The sequence below is a fragment of the Vombatus ursinus genome, unplaced genomic scaffold, assembly GCF_900497805.2.
Source record: "Vombatus ursinus unplaced genomic scaffold, bare-nosed wombat genome assembly UNPS02011431.1, whole genome shotgun sequence".
In the NCBI taxonomy this organism is placed as follows: Eukaryota; Metazoa; Chordata; class Mammalia; order Diprotodontia; family Vombatidae; genus Vombatus; species Vombatus ursinus.
Window position 1 is genome coordinate 2,387,073 of NW_020951209.1, and position 26,599 is coordinate 2,413,671.

General features: G+C 36.6%; 1 protein-coding gene across 1 annotated transcript in view; it reads left to right on the top strand.

Annotated features, from left to right (window-relative positions):
* The window catches only part of HEBP1 (heme binding protein 1), a 31,933-nt gene extending 13,862 nt beyond the window's left edge, over positions 1-18,071 (top strand). Inside the window, exons 3-4 of the mRNA XM_027856393.1 lie at positions 3,200-3,380; positions 17,361-18,071. Coding sequence (XP_027712194.1) covers positions 3,200-3,380; positions 17,361-17,532 — 353 coding nt within the window. The 3' untranslated portion in view covers positions 17,533-18,071. The remainder of the gene's footprint in view (positions 1-3,199; positions 3,381-17,360) is intronic.
* The last annotated feature ends 8,528 nt before the right edge of the window (positions 18,072-26,599 follow it).

Below are 26,599 nucleotides of genomic sequence, written 5' to 3' on the forward strand. Positions count from 1 at the left end.
AATAGGGGTTGCAGAAGGTGGCAGATTAGAACAATTAGTATAGAATGTAAAGTAGATAATGATAACTCCATTTCTTTTTTTAATTAATTAATTAATTTATTTTTCAACATTCACTTCCACAAGATTTTGAGTTCCAAATTTTCTCCCCATCTCTCCCCTCCCCCATCCCAAGATGGCGTGCATCCTGAATACCCCTTTCCCTTAATCTGCCCTCCTTTCTATCACACCCCCCCTTCTCTTATTCCCTTCCCCTTCTATTTTCCTGTAGGGCAGAATAGATTTGTATACCCCATTGCCTGTATACCTTATTTCCCAGTTGCATGTAAAAACAATTTTTAACATTCATTTTTAAAACTTTGAGTTCCAAATTCTCTCCCTTCTTCCTTCCCTACCCACCCTCATTAAGAAGGCAAACAATTCGATATAGGTTATACATGTGTAGTCATGCAAAATACTTCCATAATAGTCATGTTGTAAAAGACTAGCTGTATTTCCCTCCATCCTATCCTACCCCCTATTTATTCTGTTCTCTTCTTTGACCCTATCCCTCCTCAAAAGTGGATAACTCCATTTCTTAAGGCCATTTTTGGCATTGCTGAGATTGTATCTTTTTACAGAATCATAGTCTCCAGAATCTCAGAGTTGGAAGGGACATTAGAAGTCAATTAATCCAATCCTTATCTGAACAGAATACCTCTAAAACTTACCTGACAAGTGATATCCAGTCTTCCATCAAAAAAATCTTCTAGTGAGGGAAAACCCATTGCCTCACTACCAACCAATTTTGGATAATTCTAATTGTTAGGAAGGTTTTTCTTACATTAAGCCCAGAACTGCCTCTTTGTAATTTCCACCCATTGTAACTAGGGTTCTGCCCAATGGAAAAAAAAATGATTCGCTTTCAAATACTTGAAGACAATATTATGTTCCCTTGAGTCCCCTCTTCTCCAGTCTGAGCAGCCTTGGTTCCTTCAGCTGATTCTCAAATGAATAAATGAATGAGTGAATGAATAAAAAAGCACTTGTGAAGCAATGATTATGTGCCAAGCACTGTATTGAGTATTGGAGATACAAATGGAAGAGCTAAGGCAGTCAGTCCTCTCAAGGAACTTACATTTCAGTAGAGGAAAAAAAATACATATAGGGGAGTGGGGGCCAGGGAGGTCTGGAAAGTTACAGGGAGGATGAGTCGAGCTATAGGGAAGCTGATTCTTCAGGTCCTTCCCTGCAGCAGTGGAAGAGTTGATTTGGTTCTAGAACTAGAAAACAGAGATCAGAGGAGAAACAATGGTGGCAAGTCAGTTGTTGAAAAGATGCCCTGAGGGGCTGGCGAGGTGGATAGAGCACCAACCCTGGAGTCAGGAGGACCTTAATTCAAATACGGCCTCAGACACATAACACTCACTAGCTGTGTGACTCTGGGCAAGTCACTTAACCCCAATTGCCTAATACAAAAAGAAAAAAAGAAAAGATAAGAAAAGATGCCCTGAGAGTGAAGTAAAGGAAACATAGCAGGAGTCACGCCTACAAGGAGTGGGTGACTGAGGCAATCACCAGTCAGAACAATGGAGTCCTAGGGTAGGGGTTCTGGGGTTGAAAGAGCTAAGTCTCCCACAGATCTCATGAGCATGGCTTCTGGTCATCATAGCAAGACTGTTTGACATAATTTCTAGGCCTTTCAACATCCTGTTAACCCCACTTTGGTTACTATCTAGCTTATCAATGTCCTTTGTAAAATGTGGTACCCAGAGCTAAACACAACACTCCAGATGTGATCTGACTGGGATAAATATAACTACCTCCCTAGTCTTGGTCACTAATTATTTTTGGCTACTAGATCACACCGTGGACTCATACTGACTCTTTAGTCTCCTAAATCCCCTAGTGTTTTTTTTTTCCCAAACTGCTGTCAAGCCCCATCTAATACTTGAAAATTTGATTTTTGAACATATTATTTTATCCCTATTGGATTTCACTGAATTCAATTTTCAAGCTGTCTATATCCTGCCTCTGTTATCCAGCATGTTAACTGTCCCTCTTGGCTTTGTGTCATCCACAAAGGTGAGAAATCCAATATCTTTAGCTTTTGTCAAAGTCACTGATAAAAACATTAAAGAATACAAGGGACCACCAAGTTCTTAGCAACAGCTAACAAAATAGTCAGAAATTCCTTTGTGTATTGTGTGAGTTTGTAATACGATTTCTACCTTCCAGGATGGATTTTCCTTTGCAGGAAACCAGAAACTGGGGACATCAAACAAGATGGAAAAAGGGAGCCATTTTAATTTTTAGGTTGCTGCTGGAGGTCTTACTAGCCTACTGTGGTTAATAAATTACTTATAATTTCAGTGATGTTTTCTAAAACCAAAGATTTTGAAGAATACATTTACCAATGGGAACTTATAAAAATATTTTATTCCACATAATGAGATTATCCTGTAATGGAAAGTATGTTGTACCAGAAGTCCCTAGTCCTGATGACTCTCTCTTGTCTGTGGGACCTTGGACAAATTATTTAATGTCTCTGTCTTCATGTAAAATGGAGATAAGAATACTTGTTCTGAGCACTGCATAAGATAATGTATTTGAAAGCATTTTCTAAACTGTCAAGTACTCTGCATATATAAGATATAGTTTGGATTCATAGTAGGATTAAGTGAATATTTATTGGCTAAGATTGCACCATTTGGTGGTTATTGGGAGGTATTTTTGGTTGTACAGATCTGTGGTTTTATCAGTCTAGTAACTGTACTGTACTGGCATGGAAACACCCTACACTGATGCAGTTTAGCTGATTGTCGCTTATGTTCTTAGAGAATTGCTTGTGGTACTAAGATAAGTACTCATGGTTATGCATCTTGGGTGTGTATTAAGTGAGAATTCATCGCCAGCTCACCTTACACCAAGGGCATCCTTCCATCCACTATGGTATTTTGCCTTTCATTATTATGGTGCTGGACACATAGAAGACATTCTACAAATACACCATCCAGTGTTATGTATGGATCTTATACCTGAAATATTCAGCATCAATTCCATTACAAGAAAAGAGACTATGTTGGCATGACTTTAAGATAATTAGTTATCAGTATTCTGTTGTATCATAGACCAGTTTTTAATATTTAGCTGTATCATGGGCCTGGGTGCTATAACTAACATCTGACTTTGTGTCTATTTCTCTGTGTTTTTTCATTTCTAGGAGTTGGGATGGGGATGACTGTCCCTATATCCTTTGCTGTATTCCCCCATGAGGATGGCTGTCTACAGAAGAAAATGAAAGTCTGGTTCCGGATTCCAAACCAGTTTCAAGCTGATACTCCAATTCCCAGTGATAAAAGCATTGAGTTGGAAGAGAGAGAAAGTATCACTGTCTATTCCACGTAAGAGAATGTTTTTCAAAGAAAAGAAGTACAATTTAATTCCTGAAATGATGATGTTTTTAATAATATTTTATTTTTTCCCAATTACATATAAAAACAATTTTTAACATTCATTTTATAAAATTTTGAGTTCCAAATTCTCTCACTTCTCCCCTCCTCTCTCCCTCTCTAAGACAGTAAACAATTAATACAGGTTATATATGTGCAATCATGCAAAACATAGTTCTATATTGGTTATGTTGTGAAAGAAAACATAGACCAAAAAAGAAAAAAATGAAGTGAAAAACAGTATTCTTTAATATGCATTCAGACTCCATCAGTTCTTTTCCTGGAGGTGTATAGCATTTTTTCATCATCAGTCCTTTGGAATTGTCTTGGATCATTGTATTGCTGAGAATAGCTAAGTCATTCACAGTTATCATTGTACAATATTACTGTTACTATGTACAATGTTTTCCTGGTTCTGCTCACTTCACCTTGCATCAGTTCATATAAATCTTTTCAGGTTTTTCTGTGGGCATCTTGCTCATTATTTCTTATAGTATAATAGTATCCATTACAATCATAAACCATAACTTATTCAGCGATTCCCCAATTGATGGACATCCCTTCAATTTCCAATTCTTTGTCTCCACAAAAAGAACTGCTATAAATATTTTTCTACAAATAGGTTCTTTTCCCTTTTTAAAAAAATCTCTATAGGATACAGACTTACCAGTAGTGTTACTGGAGCAAAGGGTATGCAAAGTTTTATAGCCTTTTGGGCATAGTTCCAAATTGCTCTCCAGAATGAAGCAACAGTGCATTAATGTCCCAATTTTCCCACATCCCGTTCAACATTTATCATTTTCCTTTTCTGTCATATTAATAAATCTGATAGGTGTGAAGTACCTCAGAGTAGTTTAAATTTGCATTTTTCTAATGAATAGTGATTTAGAGCATTTTTTTTCATATGACTAGAGAGAGCTTTGATTTCTTCATCTGAAAATTGTCCATATCCTTTGACCATTTATCAACTGGTTTCCATTTATCAACTAGGAAATGACTTGTATTCTTACAAATTTAACTCAGTTCTCCATATATTTGAGGAATGAGGCCTTTATCAGAGAGACTTGCTTTTTTTTCCCCAGCTTTTTCTTTCCTTCTGATCTTGGTTGCATTAGTTTTGGTTGTACAAAACCTTTTTAATTTTATATAATCAAAATTATCCACTTTATATCTCGTAATGCTCTCTTGTTTGATCATAAATTCTTTCCTTCTCCATAGATTTGACAAGTAAATTATTCCATGCTCTCCTAATTTGTTTATGATATCATCCTTTATATCTAAATCATGTACCCATGTTGACCTTGTTCTACAGTGTAAGGTGTTGGTCTATACCTAGTTTCTGCCAGCCTGTTTTCCAGTTTTCCCAGTACTTTTTGCGAAATAGTGAGTTTTTGTCTCAAAAGCTTGAGTCTTTGAGTTTATCAAACACTAGATTACTATTGTCATTTACTACTGTGTATTATGTACCTAATCTTTTCCACTAATCCATCACTCTATTTCTTAGCCAGTAGCAGATTGTTTTGATGATTACTGCTTTATAATACAGTTTGAAATCTGGTATAGCTAGGGCACTTCCTTTGCAATTTTTTTTTCATTAATTCCCTTGATATTGACTTTTTACTCTTCCAGATAAATTTTGTTAATATTTTCTAGGTCTATAAAATAAATTGTTGGTAGTTTGATTGGTATGGCACTGAATAAGCAAATTAATTTAGGTAGAATTGTCATTTTTATTATTTTGGCTTGGCCTATCCATGAGCAATTAATGTTTTTCCAGTTGTTTAGATTTGATTTTATTCATGTGAAAAGTGTTTTGTAATTGTGTTCATATAGTTCCTAGATTTGTCTTGGCAGGTAGACTCCCAAGTATTTTATATTGTCTATAATTATTTTAAATGGAATTTTTCTTTATATCTCTTGCCGTTGGGCTCTGTTGGTAATATATAGAAATTACTTATATAGGTTTATTTTACATCCTGCAACTTTGCTAAAGTTGTTAATTATTTAACTGCTGCTGGCTAGCTGAACTGTGCCTGCACTGAACTGTGTTCTCCTTTTACCTGAGTGAAATAAACCTTTCCTGCCTACCTTCTAAGTTGTCTTGGACTAGAAAATTGTTTCACCCCATCCTTTTTTTTGGTTCTGCCACTACAAAATTCATTTTGAGGTATTATTTTATAATTGTTCGGAGATGAATTTGGAGATTTCAGACAAATTCTTGCCTTAATCTGACATCTTGGCTCCACCTCTCCTCCAATTTTCTATGTTGTCTTATTTTTTTAAAAAATTCAATTAACAAGCATTTGTTTTCTCTCTCTCACCTTTTCCTGAAAGAAACGAACAACAAAAAAAAACCCCTCATGACAAATATGCATAGCCAAGCAAAATAAACTCACATATTGACTATGTCCAAAAAAAAATATGTGTCTCATTCTGCATATTTAGTTGGTCACTTCTCTGGCCCTAGATGGGCAGCATGTTTCCTTATCGGTCCTCTGTAATCATGGTTGGTCATTGGATTGATCAGAATTCTTAAGTTTTTCAAAGTTGTTTCTTTTAATAATGTTGTTATTATTACAAAAATTATAATAATAGTGTTTATTAAAAAAAATAAAACCAGCCCCAGTGAGAACTTGGAACTACCCACAACTACTTTTTATAAAAATTCAAATTAATTATTCTTGTAAATTAACAAGCATTTATTTTCTCTTCTTCCCACTTATCCCTCCCCAACTCAACAACAAAAAATGAAAAAGAAAGCCCTCATGGTAGTCAAAGGAAACAAAATCCCTCATCGGTCATATCCAAAAATGTCTTATGCTATACTTTGAGTCCATCACTTCTGTGTGGAAGTGGGCAGCTTGTTTCATCCCCAGTTCTCTGGAATCTTGATTGGTCATTGCACTGATCACAGTTCCAAAGTCTTTCGAAATTGATTCCTTCTGTTATGTTGTTGTCATTATATAAATGTTTCTCCTATTTCTACTCACTTTACTCTGCACTAATTCTTTGGTCTTTTTGTCTTTACAATTCATTTGGTCTTCCTGGCTTCCTCTGAATCTGACCATTTTGTCACTTCTTGTGGTACAATAATATTCCAGTATATTCATATACCACGATTTGCTTAACCATACTCCAATAGGTGGGCAATCCTTTAGTTTCCAGTTTTTTTTACCACTATGAAAAGAACCATTGTAAATATTTTTTTGTAAATATGGGTCTTTTCCCTCATTCTTTGATATCTTTGAGATATATGCCTAGTATAGGTGGTATTGCTGGGTCAAAGGCTGTCCATGATTGAGTAACTTTTTAAGCAAAATTACAAATCTTCTTTACTACTATGTGCTAAGCACTAAGGATACAAATAAGAAAAAGAAAGATAGTCCCTGCCCACAAGGCACCTACAATCTAAAGAGGGAAAACAATGCACAAAAGGAAGTTGCAAAGAGAGGACAAGGGGGAGGGGAGGTCTCTAGATGGTACTCTGTGCTGGGACATGATGTTTATGGAGTCAAAACTAAGTTAAGCAGTTGATGAAAAATGAAGAGAATAACTGAGAAGTTCTTAGTCCTCTACAAAATAAGGTTTAGATAGAAGGGATTTAAATACTTACTAGCCTTTCATCTTTTTTCAGAGTTTATCACAGAAATATTCATGTTCCATGAGAATAAGTGTGCTCTGAAATACATGTCAGTATATCTAGAGACATCTAGAGATGGATTTTGAAATGCATGTCAATATATCTAGAAATTTGCCCTTTAACTTTGGCAGAAGGACTGGGTTCTAGCAAAAATTTGTAAAAGTTAATCATCTGTCTCTTCTGATTTAAGGTTTGGTCACATAGAGAATATGTTGGAGCATGAAGCTCTAGGCTGTATACTGCTTCATTTCTCTTTGAACACATGAGGATTGGAGAAAAGAGAGGGCAGAGAATTTTCATGTAGTGGCTGACACTATGCTTTGCCACTCTTTCCTGTACCATATCTTTCCTCATAAAAGCCAGCCCATCAGAGCTTTTCTCCAGGGCAAAGAAATTTAGAGAATACAAAATTTTTTAAATAATATTTTTAAAGATTATGAAATATTTTAGCTATATTTTGATAGCATTTCTAGTCCTTTAAGCAGTACAAAAACAATGTAGCACACTAGCTAGCAAGAATACTTAAACTACAAAGCTCCCAGATGGTGCTTCTTCTCCTCCTCTCCTGGAACCCGCACCTGAAGTTAGCTGCTTCTCCCCACATCAGTTTGGCCCTCCTGCATCCCCTACCTGAGCCAACAAAGGCACCGAAAGGCTTCTTCGTGTGGGTATATGCATATCGGAGCTTATATTCTTCATTTTTTCCTCATTGGCCAATGTCCTAAATTCTCCTTTCTCTCCCAAATGAATTTGTTTTCATTACTTCTCATATTCTTTTTTCATCATGAAAACCAAAATTTATTAAGCATCTATGGTATGCTAGCCACTGCCTTAGGCATTGGGGATACAGAAAGAAAAATAGAACTGTCCTTCACCTCAAGCATACATTCAATTGGGGGAAATAAGCATAAACAAGATACACATAAAGTAAATCTAAGATATTTTTGTGGGCTGCAATGGGGAGGTACCATGATCTGGGAGAATAAGGAAAAGTTTTTACAGAAAGTGGCACTTAAGCCAAACTTTGAAGGAGATAGGAATTTTTTTTTAATCTGTTTTCTTTTTTATTCTGATTTTAACAAGGGAAACAAGAAAGATTATATCTGGACCCAGGTTTGCTTTTCTGAAGTATATATTAAATGTAACAAGGCAGTAAAATTTCCATTTGTTCTTATCCTTCTGAACTTTTGTTTTCTTCTGTGTGTTTGTGTTTGATGCTTTTTTCTTTCTTTTTTTGATCCCTATCACTACCCCTTTAACTCACCCTATAGCCTCCACAAACAACTAAGTAAAGTCAAGTAAATAAAAACAACGCATTTATTATTGTTCAGTCATGTCTGACTCTTCATGGCTGCATTTGGGGTTTTCTTGGCAAAGATACTAGAGTGGTTTGCCATTTCCTTCTCTATCTCATTTTACAGATGAGGAAACTGAGGTGAACAGGGTTAAGTGACTTGCCCAGGGTCACACAGCTAGTAAGTATCAAGGGTCAGATTTGAAATCACAAAGATGAGTCTTCTTGACTCCAGGCCCAGCACTCTATCCACTGGGCCACCTAGCTGCCCCCAAGCAACAGAGTGGCTTTTTCTAAAAGTGTATATCTCCTTCAGAACCTTTAGTCCATGGTCTCTCCACCAAGTGGTATGAAGCTAGAGATGACTTACAGAGGTAAGGAGGGAGGCCTCAGTGCATCAGGGACATGGGTAAGAGATGAACTATAATGCTCAAAAAGCAGCAAGAAGGCCAGTTAGCTGGGCTAAAAAGTTTGTGAAGGGTAGTAATGTATATCATAAAACTGGATAGGTGCATTGGATTCAGGCTATGGAGGAATTCAGATGTCAAATGAATTGTTTTGGGGGGATATGAACTTTATTTTTTATTTTTAAAAATTTATTTTACTTTCAATTCATGGAGCAAAATAAGCATTTCCATAACACAGTATAATAAAAAAGATGATTGCAAATGAAACTGCAAATCTGCCATGTACAACTTGCTATTCCCTCCAAATGTATAACACAGTTATCATGTAAATTTCTTTTTTTCTTCCCTTCTCCCCCCAACCCTAGAGATGGCTACCATTAGACACAAATAGGTATATATAGAAATATATATATATATGTGTGTGTATATATGATATATATATATATAAAATCATTACGTGTATATATATATATATATATATAAAATCATTCTATACTTATTTCTATTTAGCAATTCTTTCCCTGGATACAGAAAGCATCTTTAGCATCTTTCTTCATATGTCCTTTATTTTTAACTTGTGTATTTATAATAATCAAAATGACTGGTTTTTGATCCTAGAGGCAATAAGAAGCCACCAAATAGTCTTGAGCAAGTGTTGAACATTCTGTTTTAGGAATATCCCTTTGGCAGCTTTGTGGAGGCTAGACTGAAGAAGAGACAAAGTAGAGAGAGGGAGATGTATTTCAGTATTCTAGCTATTTCAAGTAATCCAGTCAAGAATAATAAGGGCCTGAACTAGGGTGGTAATTCTGTGAGAGTGGAGAAGTGGAAAGATGTGAGATGTTATGGAAATCAGATCAACAAGACTTAGCAACTGGTTAGATAAAGGTGGAGGATATAGAATAAGAATGATTCTAAGATAGTGACTGGAAGGATAATAGAACCCTTAATAGAAATGTGGAAGTTCAGGAGAAGGGTAGGCTTGAGAGAAAAGATAATGAATTTTGTTTTGGACATGTTGAGCTTGAGATGCTTATGGGACATCCAGTTCAAAATGTCCACTAGGCATTTGTTGACTTGGGACTAAAGCTCAAGAAAGATAGTGGGGCTGGATATAGATCTGGAAGCCATCTGCATAGAGATGATAATCTAGCCCAAGGAAGCTGATGAGATCACACCCAGAGAGTGTAAAGACACAGAAGAGGGAGCAGGGCAAATGTGTTAGGGTACATTCACTCTTTGGGGCCTGGTATATAGATGATCCAGCAAATGAGGCAAAAAAGGAGAGAAAGCAGTGTCCTGAAAACCCAGAGAAAAGAGTATCTAGAAGCAGAGGCTAGTAAACTGTGTCAGATGCTTCAGAGAGGTCAAGAAAGATGAGAACTGATTAGATTTTTTAAAAAAAATTGAGTTGGCAAGTAAGTTATTACAAAGTTGATTCAAGAGTGTGTTTTGTAATGCTTCTACTGACATTGTATACTGCTTGTTCTGAACTCCGAAATTGTTAGTTGTGGCTTTAACCCTGCTCTTTGCCTCTGACCTAGTTCCTAGAGGCCCCAAAATCATATCATTTCTCAAAAAGTACATCATTGAATTACCTATCATAATGGAATATGGCAGGACCAGATGTTCCCCAAAACACTACAGGGTCTCTTCAATGAGATCCGTGACCATTTAAGAATTGGGGTAAGAGTTCTCATGAGAAGAACCAAATGGTTGAAGAATGCATAGTGCCTATTTGTGACATGCAGTTAAATGGGAAGCCTAATATACAAATGTTATAAGATACTGTATCTATATAAATACTGTTAATCATGGTTCTGACTCAGGCCAGACCCCTGGAAGTTTATGTTAGATTTTGGAATTAAATGAGACACTTGTAGATCAGTCAACAGTTAACAAAAGGAGATTTGCTTAGCCATAGCAGAGGAAGGATATTCAACAAGGATAACCATCGAGGACACGTTGAATTGATTTGGCTGAGCAAAAGTACCTTGCCAATGTGGTCCTCCAAAAATATAGAAATGTGGGTTCAAATAAAAGTTAAATTGGATTCTGTTAAGAAAAACAAGGAATGAAAAGACATCTACCTTATTCCAAATTATTTCAGAGTCTAACTTCAGAGGAAAACCAAGTTTATGGAGGTTTCCTCTGACTTAAACTGTCAGATTGACTACACATAGTAATTCTTCAAATAGCCACTGGGTGGCACTGCATAATCAAACACGGTGTCGTACTCTGTAGGACAAGGCTTGTCATTACTGGTTTCTGTGAAAAGCAGAATTGAATGAAAAGGTTGAGATGTAAAATTGTTATTTTTAAGAGGAATGAATTAGATGATAGACTGGTTTCAGTGCTAAAATACTGTACCCTTAGGTCATTTTTCTAATCTGTGACTTCATAATAGAGGGATTGCTGATTTATAAACATTATTAATTTATTTTGTATAATTTTGGAAGTGCTCTTCATATTATTAGTGCTGTGAAGGAGACATTCAGAGTCAAGTCTCTTTAAATAAAAAAGGCCCTGATCATATCATTTGTGCTTATAATACATGAATGTAAATATACTTACACTAAGACCAGTGATCATTTATAAGCTACAGACATATTGTACCATCATCCTTTCGTTCTATTCTAAAAATATAGCTCCTAGTTTGGGGCCTTATTTTCTTGACCCATTTAATTTCTGGTCACAATGGGAAAAAACAGCAAAAGAGACCAGTTAGGGAAAGATTTTAGTAGTTTTGATACAAATCTCTGACTCCTGAGAATTTATTAGTTCAGTTACAGCAGAGGTACTCAAACTATGGTCCACAGACCCCTTTGAGTCCATGGATAGATGTCGGGTCTCCATAAACTTGAATGGGAAAAAATTGCACTTTTATTTCAATGTAATCTGTTTCTTTGTAATCCCATCTATTTTATTTATGCATCTTTAAATGATATTCTGAGAAGGAGTCTGTAGGTTTCATAAGATCATGAAAGGGTCCATGACACACATACACAAAGTTAAGAACCTCTCTATACTCAAACAATCAAATAAAATTATGTGCTAGATATTTATCTTTAAATGGCCAGATTCCTGATTTGGACCCCCACTTAGGGAGGTGGGGGAGAACTCTTGACAGAGGTTCAGTTCAATCTCTAAACTGCCCAGATGTCTCAATTTTTTCATTTGTCATCATTGTCATAATTGTTATCATCATAGTGATATGGTAGGATAGCATTAGTAAGAGTAAAAGTAATAATTCTCCCAAAGGCCAACCCATTTTCTGTAACATTGTAGGGGGTTCCCTACAAAGCAGGGAAATACTAACCAGGGTGTTGTATACCAGCATCTCTATGTCAAATATTGTGAGAGAATATATTCTTTTAGGTTGATTATTATAGAAACCAAGTTCGAAAATTTTATTCATTTGTGGCATACTCAGTCTACTAGTTGGGTTTATGCCATCAAACTCAAAAATGTTGTTTGGAATTCCAATCTATATGCCCATCTCAATTTCAAAATCATTTGAGACATCAAGTTCTGTTTTGTCATCATTTTGTTATCAAGTATCATTTCTGGATTTTGCTTTTAGTGACCTCAGATTCTCCGACAGGTCTTTGGAGGTATTGCCTTTATTTATTGGTTCTATGTGACCTCTCCCAATTCATTCTCCAAATATTCAGTCTCTTATCTTTCCTTGCTTGAGAATTTTACACTTACTGTGTCCAGATGACATTTTGATATCGTTGGAGAAAGTTTCCATATGATACATTAGCTACTTAATATGTTTTTCAGCGAAGCCATGTAAGTTGATGTCATCCATGCATATCAAGTGACTAATAGGATTTGTTATGACTCTTTGACTTGAAAGTCAAACTCAGTTCTGTTCAGAAATGATGATAAGAAGTTTAAAGTTAGGCAGAACCATAGCAAGCTTAAACTGTCTCCCTGGAAGATACCAGGTTATAGATATCAATTGTTCTTGACATTATTTTTAGTGGTATTTTTAAATAGAGGACAATTTCCTATGTGAACATTAGATGCACTACTTTATTTTCACTATGCTTGGATCCATTTTGTATATTTGCAGTAAATGACTAAGCCATGAATGTAGAAGTGAATGAAAGGCTTTCTAGTAATCAACAAAAGCAAAGTAACCAGTAAAAACTTCCTGTTCAGGTATCTCCCATTAATTCTTAATTCCTTTTTAGAATGAGAACAACTATTTCATTCTAGGTCAGGTCATACTTCCTACAAGAGACCTTTCCTGACTAGCATGGCCCCCACAGTGATCGCAAATGTTTCAATGAAATCTGATGTGTCTGTTCCAGTAATTTTGGCATTTAATCATATATTCACCTTAATCTCTCAACTAGATTGAATGTTCCTTGAGGATAGATATTAAATCTTGTACTTTTATTACAGTGTCTTGTTCCAGAGTGGGTGCTTCCTAAAAATTTCTTGATTAATAATTACAAGTATAGGAAGAATTAACATTGGAATGGTTGGTATGGGGAAGTCATTCTTGGGATTCTAGTTAAGGAACTTGGGATCATAGATTTAGAGTAGGAAGGAACCTTAGAGATCTCCTAGCCCAACTCACTCTACACACAGGTGGACAGTAGTAGGGCTGGAATTTCAACAAGGGCTGGGATTCAAACCCAGGTCTCAGGTCTAACTCTCAGTTCAGCATCTTTTCCATTGTGTCATGCTTCCTCCATTACATTTCTTTTTCTTTTGCACTTCTACTCCTACCCTGGATATGATTCTTATTGCCACTGGCCTTAACCTCCACCAATTACTATTACCTCTCTCTCGTAAGATCGAGTTTTATTTCTCAGCAATATCTGTCTTGGCTTTTTCTTTTTAGTCAATCTTTTTAGCCTTTGTGTTTCCAAATCTATGACTTTTGTGTTCTTCCTTGGTTTCCTTGATCACCGAATTATTTGTTATTCACACTGGATTATGACATTGGTGCAGGTGAAGTAGAATGATCCATGAAAACATCTTTGAAGAAGATTTATAGACCTGTTAACCAGGCATAAATAATAATGCCTTGTAATTTATATGTGTATGTATGTATATATTTCTTTCAAGGAATTCAAAGAACTTTACAGGCATTATCTAATTTACTCTCAAAACATCTTCATTAATTAGGAAAGGAACAGGTACTCTATTATTCTCATTTTATACACTGGAAGCAAAGAGGGGTGAAATTACTTGTCCAAGATCGTCATAAGCTGAGTCAGCAGCACAATTGGGTCTCCTTTCATGTACAAGTGCTGAATGACATTTATGCAACTTCCTGCTGCTTTCAAAGATTGCTGGTTTGCATTTGGAAGCCAGTAATATACGGGACAGGGTATTTTCTTGGTTGGCAATTAGTGGATGGTATGCTTGTGAGGTGGAGCCATAAGAAATTTCTACATTCTTAAGCAGAGGCAACCTGATGTGGTAAACAGAGTGCTTGACTTCAAGACAGGAAGACCTGAGTTGACATCATGCTTTTGATACTTACTAACTGTGTAACCCTGAGCAAGTCTCTTAACCTCTGCAAGACTTAAGTGCCTCAGTAGGACTTAGCTCCTAAATCATAGATGAAGTGGAATCTGAAGTGGATGAGAGAATTTCTACACTATGCTAGAATAAAACCACAGATCCTTTATTTATATAGATAACATCAAGTCCAGAGATAAATTTTAAAAGTCCTATTTATAATGAGTTTAGTTTCATAATGTGGCTATGAGAACTCTAAATAAGATGCATGTTCCAAGGAGCTGAACAGTGAAGAAAAATACAGCCAGAAATGTTTGTTGTTGAAATGTTTAAGTAATTCACTTACTATCTGGGTTTTAGCACATTATGGTTTGATCATTAAGTATACAGTATTGCTATACTGTTGTTTATTGACAATTGCTAATTACTAGATGGTCTTCTTATGTGAACATGAGTTCACTTTGGTCTTTAATTATATTTTTAATCAATTTCATAATGATAAATAACATATTTTTTTTTGCTTTTTTGGTGAGGCATTTAGGGTTAAGTGACTTACCCAGAGTCATACCGCTAGTGTCAAGTGTCTGAGGCTAGATTTGAACTCAGGTCCTCCTGACTCCAAGGCCAGAGCTCTATCCACTATGACACCTGGCTGCCCCAATAAATAACATTTTTAAAAATCCTCCACCAAAGCCCTTCTCTGATACCTCTTCATGGCATAAAGGTAAACTTGAGTAATTGAAGGCTGTGCTAACAGGGAACAAATTCTGGTATGTTTTTCTAAGTGGGAAAGGCTCTGACTCTAGGGAAGAGAATTTGGACCAATAGGTGGTAGTTTCTGAGAGGTTATTTCAGTTCAATATAAGGAAGGACTGTCTAACAATTCGGGCTGTCTTAAAATCAATTGAGGTCATCATAGCCATTTCTTCCATGACTGAAAGTGTTCAGAGTAGAGCCTGAGCAACAACTTATCAGAGATCTTAGAGGATATAAGGCATCAGGCATCCTTTGGACTAGATGACCTTTAAAGTTCTACCCTACTTTGAATTCTATAATTGCTGGTAAAGCATTTCCAGTATTTTACCTTATGGTTAGTGTAGTCTCCCTTCAGAATCACTAAACCATATAGGTCCATTTTTCTTGTGTTATTTCATAAATAAAGATAAACATCAACTTGCCCTCATCCACAATATATTTCTTCTACTACTCTGTGGGGGAAATAATGTCAACTCTGTATATATTCTGTAGCTGCTATCTAAACTTTACTTCAATATGTCACTGGATATGTATTCCTTCCATTGAATAGCATTTCGCCCATAGGGTCTTAGATTAGAGGTAGAAGGGACCTTCAAGGTCATCTAGTCCATTCCCTTCCTTCTACAGATGAAGACACTAATATCCATGGAGATTACGTGACTTGCCTAGGGTCACACAGGTAGGAAGCTTCAGAGGCAGGATCTCTGACCCAAGATCTCTGACTCTAAAGCTTCTTTTATGGCCTATGCCATTCCTGTCCATGTCTATCCATAGATCCTCAAGAAAGCATCCACCAATGTGTTGAAACACCTTTCTTTACACCTCCAGCACTCAGTACAGTGTCTGGAATATAGTAGACATTTAAATGTCTTTAAAGCATTAAAAATGCTTGTCGATGACTTCTAGATCAGGGGTTCTTAACTTTTTTTGTCATGGACCCCTTTGGCAGTTTGGTAAACCCTACTATGGGACCCTTCTCAAAATAATATGTGTAGCCTATATTCATAATTGAAGAAAATATTAAATTTCTATTAGAGGTTAGTGAAAATAAAAATATAATTTTTTCTAATTCCATTTCATGGGCCACCTGAAATCTGTGGACCCCAGATTAAGAACCACCTTCTCTGAGTCTTTTTCCATTTCAAAACTAACAGTGAAGCTGTCCATCCCTTACTTGTAACACACAAACAGCCTGCTTCATTTTCTGATTCTATATTTTCTTGGTGGTGACATGAATGTGGGTCATCATTGGAAATATGCTGTGGTCACTTACATTCACCATACATCTTTCCATTGCCCCCCCCAACCTAATTTCTCAGAGATTATAATATTCTAAGATTGCCAACCATGCCCAAATGTTAAAATAATGAATTCCCTTAAAGATGAAATATTGGGTGTTTTTATAATCAAATTGTTGAGTTCTTACTAAAAATGACTAACCACTTGTAAAAAAGAGAGAGAGAGAAAACATGAGCTCCACCAAAAATAATGCATCTGACGAGAATTTGCTCAGTGCAAATGGACTTTTGAGTCATAAAAGCTCACTGGAAATACAAATTTCTCCTGATTCCTATGAGAGTTGTTCAGGGAATAGGCAGAACCCTATACCTGATATGATAAACTTAGGCCACTGGAGAGAATTTAAAGTAGGAGACAGGTTAAGAGCAGCAATAATCAGAAAAGGAAGGTTCAACTCACCATATTTTCTCAATCCTTTGGCCACAAAATTGATTCAGGAAATGTCCTTCTATGAGGTATTACTATAAATTATTTTTTTTCATTCTTAAGGAGAGTATGCTATAAAGTATATACAGAACCTTAATTCATGACTATATTCAGATTGTATAGGTTCTTTTAAAAAGAAGTGAATCACCATATAACTCATCTATAAACTGAGGGAATTGAACAAATGCCCTCAAAGCCCCTTCCAGCTGTTAATCCATGATTCTAGGTCTGGAACTGCTGGGTGGTCGGAATCTTAGCTGCTAAGCTCGCACTTAGAGAATAAAAGGGATGATTTGGTCCTGTTAGAGCTCTGGGTTCACTTCCCTCAGCTGTTTCTTTTTAGTTGGTGCCCACAGATGGCTGGGGAAAGAGGCAGAGAAGGAAGAGAAGCTGAGTTAAAGGAAGTATTAGAGGAGACAGAGCAGTGAAAGGCTATGGTCATGAGGTTAACAGAGACCATAACAAAAAAATCCTGGCAGCTCCCTATAGAATTTTGGGAGGTACACGTCCCATATTTCTCTTAAAAATAGCAAAGTGTGAGCCCAGATCCCTCCTCCCCTGGGTTGTCAGACCTGGTAAATGCCATTTCTCAACACAGCCTTTCATCATTTTTCTTCCCACAGGCAGTTTGGTGGTTATGCTAAAGAAGCTGATTATGTGTCTCACGCAGCCCAGCTACGCTCAGCCCTGGAAGGAACAGCAAACTACCAGACTGATTTCTACTTCTGTGCTGGATATGACCCTCCCATGAAGCCTTATGGAAGACGTAATGAGGTCTGGCTGGTAAAAAAGTGAGTCACTGACTCACAGGACAACAGTCTTCCAGGAAATGGGTTTTTTAAGTTAGCTTAATGGTCAGAATTTCTACTGGAGATTGAAACTCTGAAAGGGGAATGGAGATACACAGCATAATTTTCTGCCAAGTCAGTACAATACTGTATTCTTCCAGGTCTGTGGGGTTTTGTTTTTATTCTTTGTTTTTGAGGTTTCCTTTCTCTGGGTGGGACATTGTACAACTAAAGCAAATAACATTCTTGTGATTAAATTGAATATCACATTGCCTTGTCTAATATGGGCATTTAATAAATGTTTGTTTATTATTGAATTGAATCGATTTAGGAAATCCTGTGGTAAACAAGATATTTTTTCCATCATGGACTAGGTCAAAGGAAGGGTACAATGAAAACTGCCTTTTAAAAATATATCTATTGAATATTGTAATTTTGTGACTGAAAAAATACTCTCCGTAGTTGGGCTTTGTTTTTTCCTGCCACAGATTCTTACAGGTACTTTGACTTTGAAAGAACCTCAAAAATAAAGGGATTTAAATGTAATATTCTTTTTTCCCCCAGTTTATTGATTTATTTTTAGTTTTCAACATTCACTTCCACCAGATTTTGAATTCCAAATTTTCTCCCCATCCCTCCCCTCCCCCCACCCCATGATGACTTGCATTCTGATTCCCTCTTTACCCAACCTGTTTTCCCTTCTATTCCCCTCCCTTATCCCCTTCCCCTTCTATTTTCCTGTAGAGTAAGATAGATTTCTATGCTCCTTTGCCTGTGTATCTTATTTCCCAGTTGCATGCAGAAACAATTTCTAACATTAGTTTTTAAAACTTTGAGTTCCAAATTTTCTACCTTCCTCCTTCCCTACCCACGCTCATTGAGAAGGCAAGCAACTTAATATAGGTTAGACATGTGTAGTCATGTAAAACACTTCCATAATAGTCATGTTGTGAAAGCCTTACTATATTTCCCTCCCTCCTATCCCGGCCCCCATTTATTCTACTCTCTCCTTTGTCCCTGTCCCTCCTCAAAAGTGTTTACTTCTGATTATCCCCTCCCCCAATCTGCCCTCCCTTCTATCACACCTCCCTCTCTTATCCCCTTCCCCCCTACTTTCCTGTAGGGTAAGATAGATTTCCACACCCAATCGGATGTGTATGTTATTCCCTCCTTAAGCCAAATCTGATGAGAGTACAATTCACTCATTCCTCTTCCCCTCCACTGTAACAGTTTTTTCTTGACTCTTTTATGTGAGACAATTTACCCCATTATACCTCTCCCTTTCTCATTCTCCCAGTACATTCTTCTCTCACCCTTTAATTTTCTTTTTTAGATACCATCCCTTCATATTCAACTCACCCTGTGCCCTCTGTCTATATATACATATTCCTTCCAACTACCCTAATAATGAAAAAGGTGTCATGAATTACAAATATCTTTCCACACAGGAATGTAAACAGTTCAACTTTAATAAGTCCCTTATGATTTCTCTTTCCCATTTACCTTTCCACGCTTCTCCTGAGTCTTGTATTTGAAAGTCAATTTTTTCTGTTTAGGCCTGGCTTCTCAAAAATGCATTAAATTCCTCTACATCATTGAATTTAAATTTTTTCCCCTCATTGATTACACTCAGTTTTTCTGGGTAGGTGATTCTTGGTTGTAATCCTATCTCCTTTGACCTCCAGAATATCATGTTCCAAGCTCTCTGGTCCTTTAATGTAGAAGCTGCTAAATCTTGTGTTATCCTGAATGTTTCCACAATACTTGAATTGTTTCTTTCTGGCTGCTTTCAATATTTTCTCCTTGACCTGGGAACTGTGGAATTTGGCTATAATATTCCTGGGAATTTTCCTTTTGGGATCTCTTTTAGGAGATGATTGGTGGATTCTTTTGATTTGTATTTTACCCTCTAGTTCAAGAATATCAGGGCAGTTTTCCTTGAAAAAGATGATGTCTAGGTTCTTTTTTTGATCATGACTTTCAGGTAGTCCAATAATTTTTAAATTATCTCTCCTGGATCTATTTTCCAGGTCAGTTGTTTTTCCAATGAGATATTTCACATTGTCTTCTATTTTTTCATTCTTTTGGTTTTGTTTTATAATTTCTTGATTTCTCATAGAGTCATTAGTTTCCATTTGCTCCATTTTAATATTTGAAGAATTATTTTCTTCAGTGAGCTTTTGGACCTCCTTTTCCATTTGCCCAATTCTGCTTTTTAAGGCATTCTTCTCCTCATTGGCTTTTTGGACCTCTTTTGCCATTTGGTCTAGTCAATGAGCATTTATTAAGTGCTTACTATGTAACTTACTAAGTAATTTACTATGTAAGTTACTATGTAAGCTTCCTGTGCTTATAACAGACAATGAGGGTACAGAGAACACAAAACTAAGCCAATCCCCTACCATCAGACAATTTGCGTTCTATTTAGGGAAATAACATATATATGTAACAATTCAAAACTGCTACTGAGCTCAGATTGTCTGGGGCCCAGCTCAAAAAGAGACACAACTCTAGACCCACATACATAAATCCACAGCATCCTGGCCACTAAAGAGTTGTCAGGGTCTCATACTCTGGCTCTTTACAACTTTACCCCAAATTCCTGGGGGAAATCACTTAAAGTTTAGATTTGGCTCATGTATAGGGTCTTCCCCAAAAGGGGAAGTAAAAATGTACTCAAGTTACAACATAAATTAGGTATGAGGCTCAGTTTATTTCATCCACACAGAAGAAATGCTTATTTAAAAAAAAAATCAGAAACTTGAACTGACAATCACTCAACAGATAGCAGTAGCTAATAGCTACTGTTATATTCTCAGGAAGTTGATGCTTAAAACATCAAAACATGACGCATTTTGAAGGACTGCTTAATAGTCATTTCACAGCAATATGGCTCATACCCCGGTGGTAGAGCAGGTTTTCTTTTCCAACTTCTAAACCAATCTGAAACCTACAGAAGAATAATCAGGACAGGGGCAGCTAGGTGGCTCAGTGGATAGTGCACCGGCCCTGAAGTCAAGAGGACCTGAGTTCAAATCTGGCCTCAGACCAAACACTTGACACTTACTAGCTGTGTGACCCTTGGCAAGTCACTTAACCCCAGTTGCCTAAAAAAAAAAAGGAATGATCAGGACAGGAATCCCATACAAAGGGGAGCCCATAGTTCTGTCACTTTGAACTAGGAGAGCTTCCCAACTTACTAATAATGATTGAGTCCAGCAATAATATACTGTTTTTTCCAATATATTTGTATTTATTTCATTAAGTATTTCCAAATTACATGTAAAAATATTTGATTCATTTTTTAAAATTTAAAATTCCAAATTGTCTCCCTTCTACCCTTTTTTTCCTCCTCTGAAGGCAAGCAATTTGATATTGATTACACATGTGAAATTGTGCAATGGTGTACTGTTGCTCAGATGTAAACTCAGGTCAAGAACTTGCAGATCTCAGACCAAAGAGAGAGCAATTAGACTTTGCCTTGGATCAGACCACTTTGGGAATTCTGAAAGTATGCAGGTCTTGAGTCTGAGCCTGAGTCATCCCTGAGATCCTAGAATAATAAAAAGTTCAATACTTTAAGAAAGCAGCAACAGGACCAGCCAACACCACTCCAGAAGTGTGCAGAGTCTAGCCCTAACATCAAGTCCAAAGTTAGGAAGTAAACTAGAAGAATGAGCAAATAGACAAACAAAAAGATCTCTCAGAACTGGAAAGCAAAGTGGAAACAGAAAGAATCCACAGGTCACCTCCTGAAAGAAATCCCCAAGAAAACTCCCAGGAACATTATAAGCAAAATCCAGACTTCCAGGTTAAAAGAATAAATGCTGTAAGCGGCCAGAAAGAAAAATTTCAATTTCAGCTCCCAGGGAGCTGCAGTCAATATTAAAGAAGACTTAAGAGTCACCACCTTAAAGGAATAGAGAGCTTGGAATATGAAGTTCCAGATGGCAAAGGATATGAGATTATAGCCCAGAATAATTTACCTAGTAAAATTAAGTATAATCCTACAGGGGAGAGGATAGGGCATGGATCTTCAATGAAATAGAGGATTTTTAAGCCTTCCTAATGAAAAGATGAAAACTGAATAGAAATTTTGAAGTTCATACATAATAGTTAAAAGAAACATAAAAGGCAAACATGAATGAATAATTGTAAGGAACTAAAAAAGGATAAACTGCTTACATTCAAATATAGGGAGATGATACATGTTTCTTCTCAGAACCCTATCATCATCAGGAGTCAGAAAGGGAGTTTAATTAGACAAAGTTGGGGCAGCTAGGTGGTGTAGTGGATAGAGCACTGGCCCTGAAGTCAGGAGGACCTGAGTTCAAATCCAGCCTCAGACCAAACACTTGACACTTACTAACTGTGTGACCCTGGGCAAATCACTTAATCCCAATTGCCTAATAAATAAAAAAAATTTTAAAAATTAATTACACAAGGCCTAGGAATGATTCTATTGTTTCTTAATGATCATAAGAGAAGAATGGAAAGAGAGAAGAAAGGGAAGGAAGATTGTGGAAATTATTTCACATAATCAGAATAATTATCTCACATAATGTGCAAGTAAAATCAATACAAAAAAGGAGAAGGAGGGGGGAGGGACTGGGTAATACCTTAATCTCTCTCTCTCTCTCTCTCTCTCTCTCTCTCTCTCTCTCTCTCTCTCATCTGAACTGGTCAAATGAAGGAAGAATATATAAACACACACAGAGTTGGGTACAGAATAACATTTCACTCAGTAGGGAAATAGGAGGGAAAAGAAGGGAGAAGAAAGAATTAGAAGGGAGAGTAGATTAAGGGAGGAATTAGTCCTATGCAAAACAAGTTCTAAGGATGTACAAAAATATTTATAATTCTTTCTGAGGTAGTGAAGAATAGGAATCTGTGGGGCTGCCCATAAATTGTGGAATAACTGAACAAGTTATGGTATATAAATATGATAGAATAATATTTTTCTATAAGAAATTATGAAGGGGATGGTTTCAGAGAAACTTGGAAACTTATATGACCTGGTACAGAGTGAGTGAACAGAACCAAGAGAATGATGTATACAATGACAACAAGATGGTAAAGACAAACAAATTTGAAAGAATTAGGGATTCTAATGAACATAACAACTAACAATGATTCCAGAGGAGTAATGATGAAATGTGCTACCCACCTCCTGATAGAGAGATGAAGGACTCAAAGGGCAGAATGAGATATATTTTTTTAAAACATGATCAGTGCATAAATTTGTTTTGCTTAACTATATATGTTTATAACAAGGTTTTGTTTTCATTATTTTCTCAATTGAGGAGGAAAGGTTGGGAAAAGGGAAATTTTGGCAATTGGAAAAAATAAAATATAATTTAAAAAAAAATAATGATTGAAATAATCACAAAGAGAACCTCAGAAAAAAGAATGAAAAAAAAACCCAAGATGTTTTTGTTGAGGAATTGTTGAAGAAATTATGAGAGGATAGGCATACTAATGCACTATTGATGGATCTGTTAATTAGATCAGTTATTTCAAAAAATAATTTGACTATGCACAGTCACTAAACCATACAAACCCCTTGACCCAATAAAACTACTTTATATACTAAGGAGGTCAAAGACAGGGGGAAAGGGCCCATATGGACAAGAATATTTATAATAATTCTTTTTGTTACAGCAAAGAAATACAAATAAAGTGAATGCCCTTTAATTAAACAAAATGTGATATGTAGTATATAATGGAAATTTATTGTTGCAAAAAAATGGAACTATGGAAAGACTCATATGAACTAATACAGAATGAAATGAGAACTAGGAGAACAATTTAAAAGATAAACACAATAATAATGTGGTAGAAAACAAAGGACCTCAAAACTCTGACCAAAGCAGCAACCATCAAAAAACTCATGATGGCACATATCTGCCACCTCTTAGCAGAGGAGTGATAAAATAAAAGTGCCAAATGAGAAGTTGCATTCCTAGCTATGATCAATATGTTGGTTTGTTTTACTTGAAAACACAAGTGTGTGTGTGTGTGTGTGTGTGTGTGTGTGTGAGAGAGAGAGTGTATGTGTGTAATGGGAAAATGGCTAATGAGTCTAGTCCTTATAGGCATGTTCAGCATGCTCTACTGTTGCAGTCCCCATGTAGACATTGGAAAATGTGTAAATATTCTGCAACTGGAAATGGTTTCCTAAAGGAACAACAAGCGCACAGATAAATATATACAGACAGACCTATGTCTAGATATATATATGGACATATATAATATAGACTATATATATAATATATATATATATAAATATGCACATGCACACACATATGAATACTAAATCATGTGCACTAGAAAGAGCATTGGCTCTATAGACAAAGGACCTGGGTTCAAATCCTACTTCTGATGCCTAATGCCAGTGTGATCTTTGGCAAGTCATTTAATCTCTCTGTGCATCAGTTTCCTCATCCACAAAATTTATGTGTGTTGTCTGGGGAGGTTTAGCTGGCTTCTGGGGTCCCTTCCAGCCCTAAATCTATAAGCCTTAATATAAAATAATCTTAAAGTACAGATTAAGTGGGCAACTAGGTGGTACAGTGGATAGAATGCTGGGCCTGGAATCATTAACACTTCTCTTCATGAGTTCAAATATGGCCTCAGGACACTTACTAGCTGTGTGACCCTGGGCAAGTCACTTAACCCTGTTTGCCTCAGTTTGCTCATCTGTAAAATGAACTGGAATAAGTACAAATATCTGAGTGTATCTGAAAGAGCTTCATGCAGTAAGAGGAACTTGAGTTGATCCTTGAAGGGATCAAGGAATTCTTAGAAGTGAGGATGAAAAGGGAAGACATTCTAGTCATGGAGTACAAAGGAATGGAGGTGGAAGATGAAATGTTACATATGGGGACAAGTGATTCAGGTCTGATAAATTGAACTTCTCAAGGGCAACTGAAGCTCATTACCATCTTCTAACTTATCTTGAATATCGGCTCACCACTGGTCATTTTTGTTCTGTCCATTCCACTCAAAGGTTTATTCTCTTTGACATACAGAATAAAAGCAGAATAAGAGCTGAGCAGCCATGCTTTCTGCCTGGTTTGCTAGCATAATGGTTCTCATCCCTCCTTTCCTTCCTTTGCTTATGCTCTTTGCCATAATACAACTTTAAAAAAGGGGAGAGGAGGGAGCACCTAGGTGGCACAGTGGATAGAGCATTGGCCCTGGATTCAGGAGGACCTGAGTTCAAATCCGACCTTAGACACATAACACTTACTAGCTGTGTGACCCTGGGCAAGTCACTTAACCCCCACTGCCCAACCAAAAAAAGGGGGGGAGGGGGTAGGAGAAGGGAGAAAGGAGAGACATGGGAGGTTTGAGGAAGGATGAAAAGCTTCGGAAGAGCCACTGTGGAGAGTGGGATAGTGAATTGATAAGGAAAGCACAAAAAATTGCCTACTGGCAATAAGGACTCAATTGAGATTGTGTAACATAAATTTGTAACAGACCCAGGCAGAATGATTGCATGATTTTCCTTACCTATGTTCAACAGCACATGTGGAGTGAAGGCTGCAGATAATGGGAGTAATCCAAGGCTAAGATTTGACAAGACAAAGTTATATGACAAAGGAACTCGAGAAAATAACTCAGTATAGAGTGACCAAGGGGTCAAAATGAGGAAAAAGGACAGAGTGTCTAGTGTAGACACTCAGATGACCTCAGAGAGAACTGAGCAGTCAAGGGTTTGGAAGTCATGGTGTAAATGAAGAGTAGTGTTTGGCAAGGGAAAGCAGAGGGAGAGGTGGAAAGTCAGTAGCTTAGGGTCAGATAAAGGAATTTCCAAGTTCTTGAACATGGAGGTGGTACATTTGTAGCTGATGGCAAGGTCAAGGGTATAACCATCATGTGTGGCTGAGGTAGGGTGAACAAATAGGTCATGAGTAACATTGTCTTCATGTCAAACACAGTAATTAAACCTTCTCAACATGCTACATCATCAGGCATTTACTTGACAATACCATATGGTGTTGTTTTTTTTAAGTCCACAGTCCAGATCAAAGGACAGGAATTGAGGAGGAGAGAAAGATTGTGAGGCAAGTGCTGAACTTGTTGAGGAAGGAAGAGGAGTGTCCTGCAGGTCTGTAGACAATAGTTACCAGGATTTTGATTGGGTGAAAGATATGAATTATATGTACCTAGAATAAGGACAGGTTACAGTGCCGTATTCCAGTGAATTATGGTTTTAGGGTAAGAAGGACTGATCATGTTATTGTGTTGACATCATCTTATCCCCATATTCACACATCCATGTCTCCCATAATTCCCTCCTCCCTCTCCAGTTTGATCAATACACTCAGTAGTGATGGGATAGAGGTGGAAAGTGATATTGGGAGTACAAGAAAGACAGCTATTATGGACACAGAATCAGTTTGTCCTGGCTAGGTAAATTAAAAAGAAGACAAACATATAGATAGTACAATGATGTCTATGAGTACAATGATAAATTGCTAAGCTCTGTGCAGTGTGTAGAGTTTGAGATTGATGAGTTAGGAATAAACCTATTCTTGGACTACATATACTTAATGCTCTACATAGAAGCCCTTCTCCTGTAGCATTAATATTTTAATATAGCATTAATCATATGGCATAGTTGATTGCAAAGGCATAGTGGTGGTGTAAATAGAGTACTGGATCTGGAGTCAGAAAAACCTGGATACAAATTTCAGAAAAGAAGTGAATGAGACATTATCACCACTGTTATTCAATATCATACTAGAAATGTTAGCTTTAGCAATAAGAGAAGGAAAAGACATTGAAGGAATTAGAATAGACAAAGAAGAAACAAAGCTATCACTCTTTGTAGATGATATGATGATATACTTAGAGAATCCTAGAGAATCAAGTAAAAAATTACTTGAAATAATAAACAAATTTAGCAAAGTTGCAGGATATAAAATGAATCCACATAAATCATCGACATTTCTATATATTACTAACAAAGCCCAACAGCAAGAGATAGAAAGAGAAATTCCATTTAAAGTTACAAGAGACATTATAAAGTATTTGGGAGCCTATCTGCCAAACAAACTCAGGAGCTA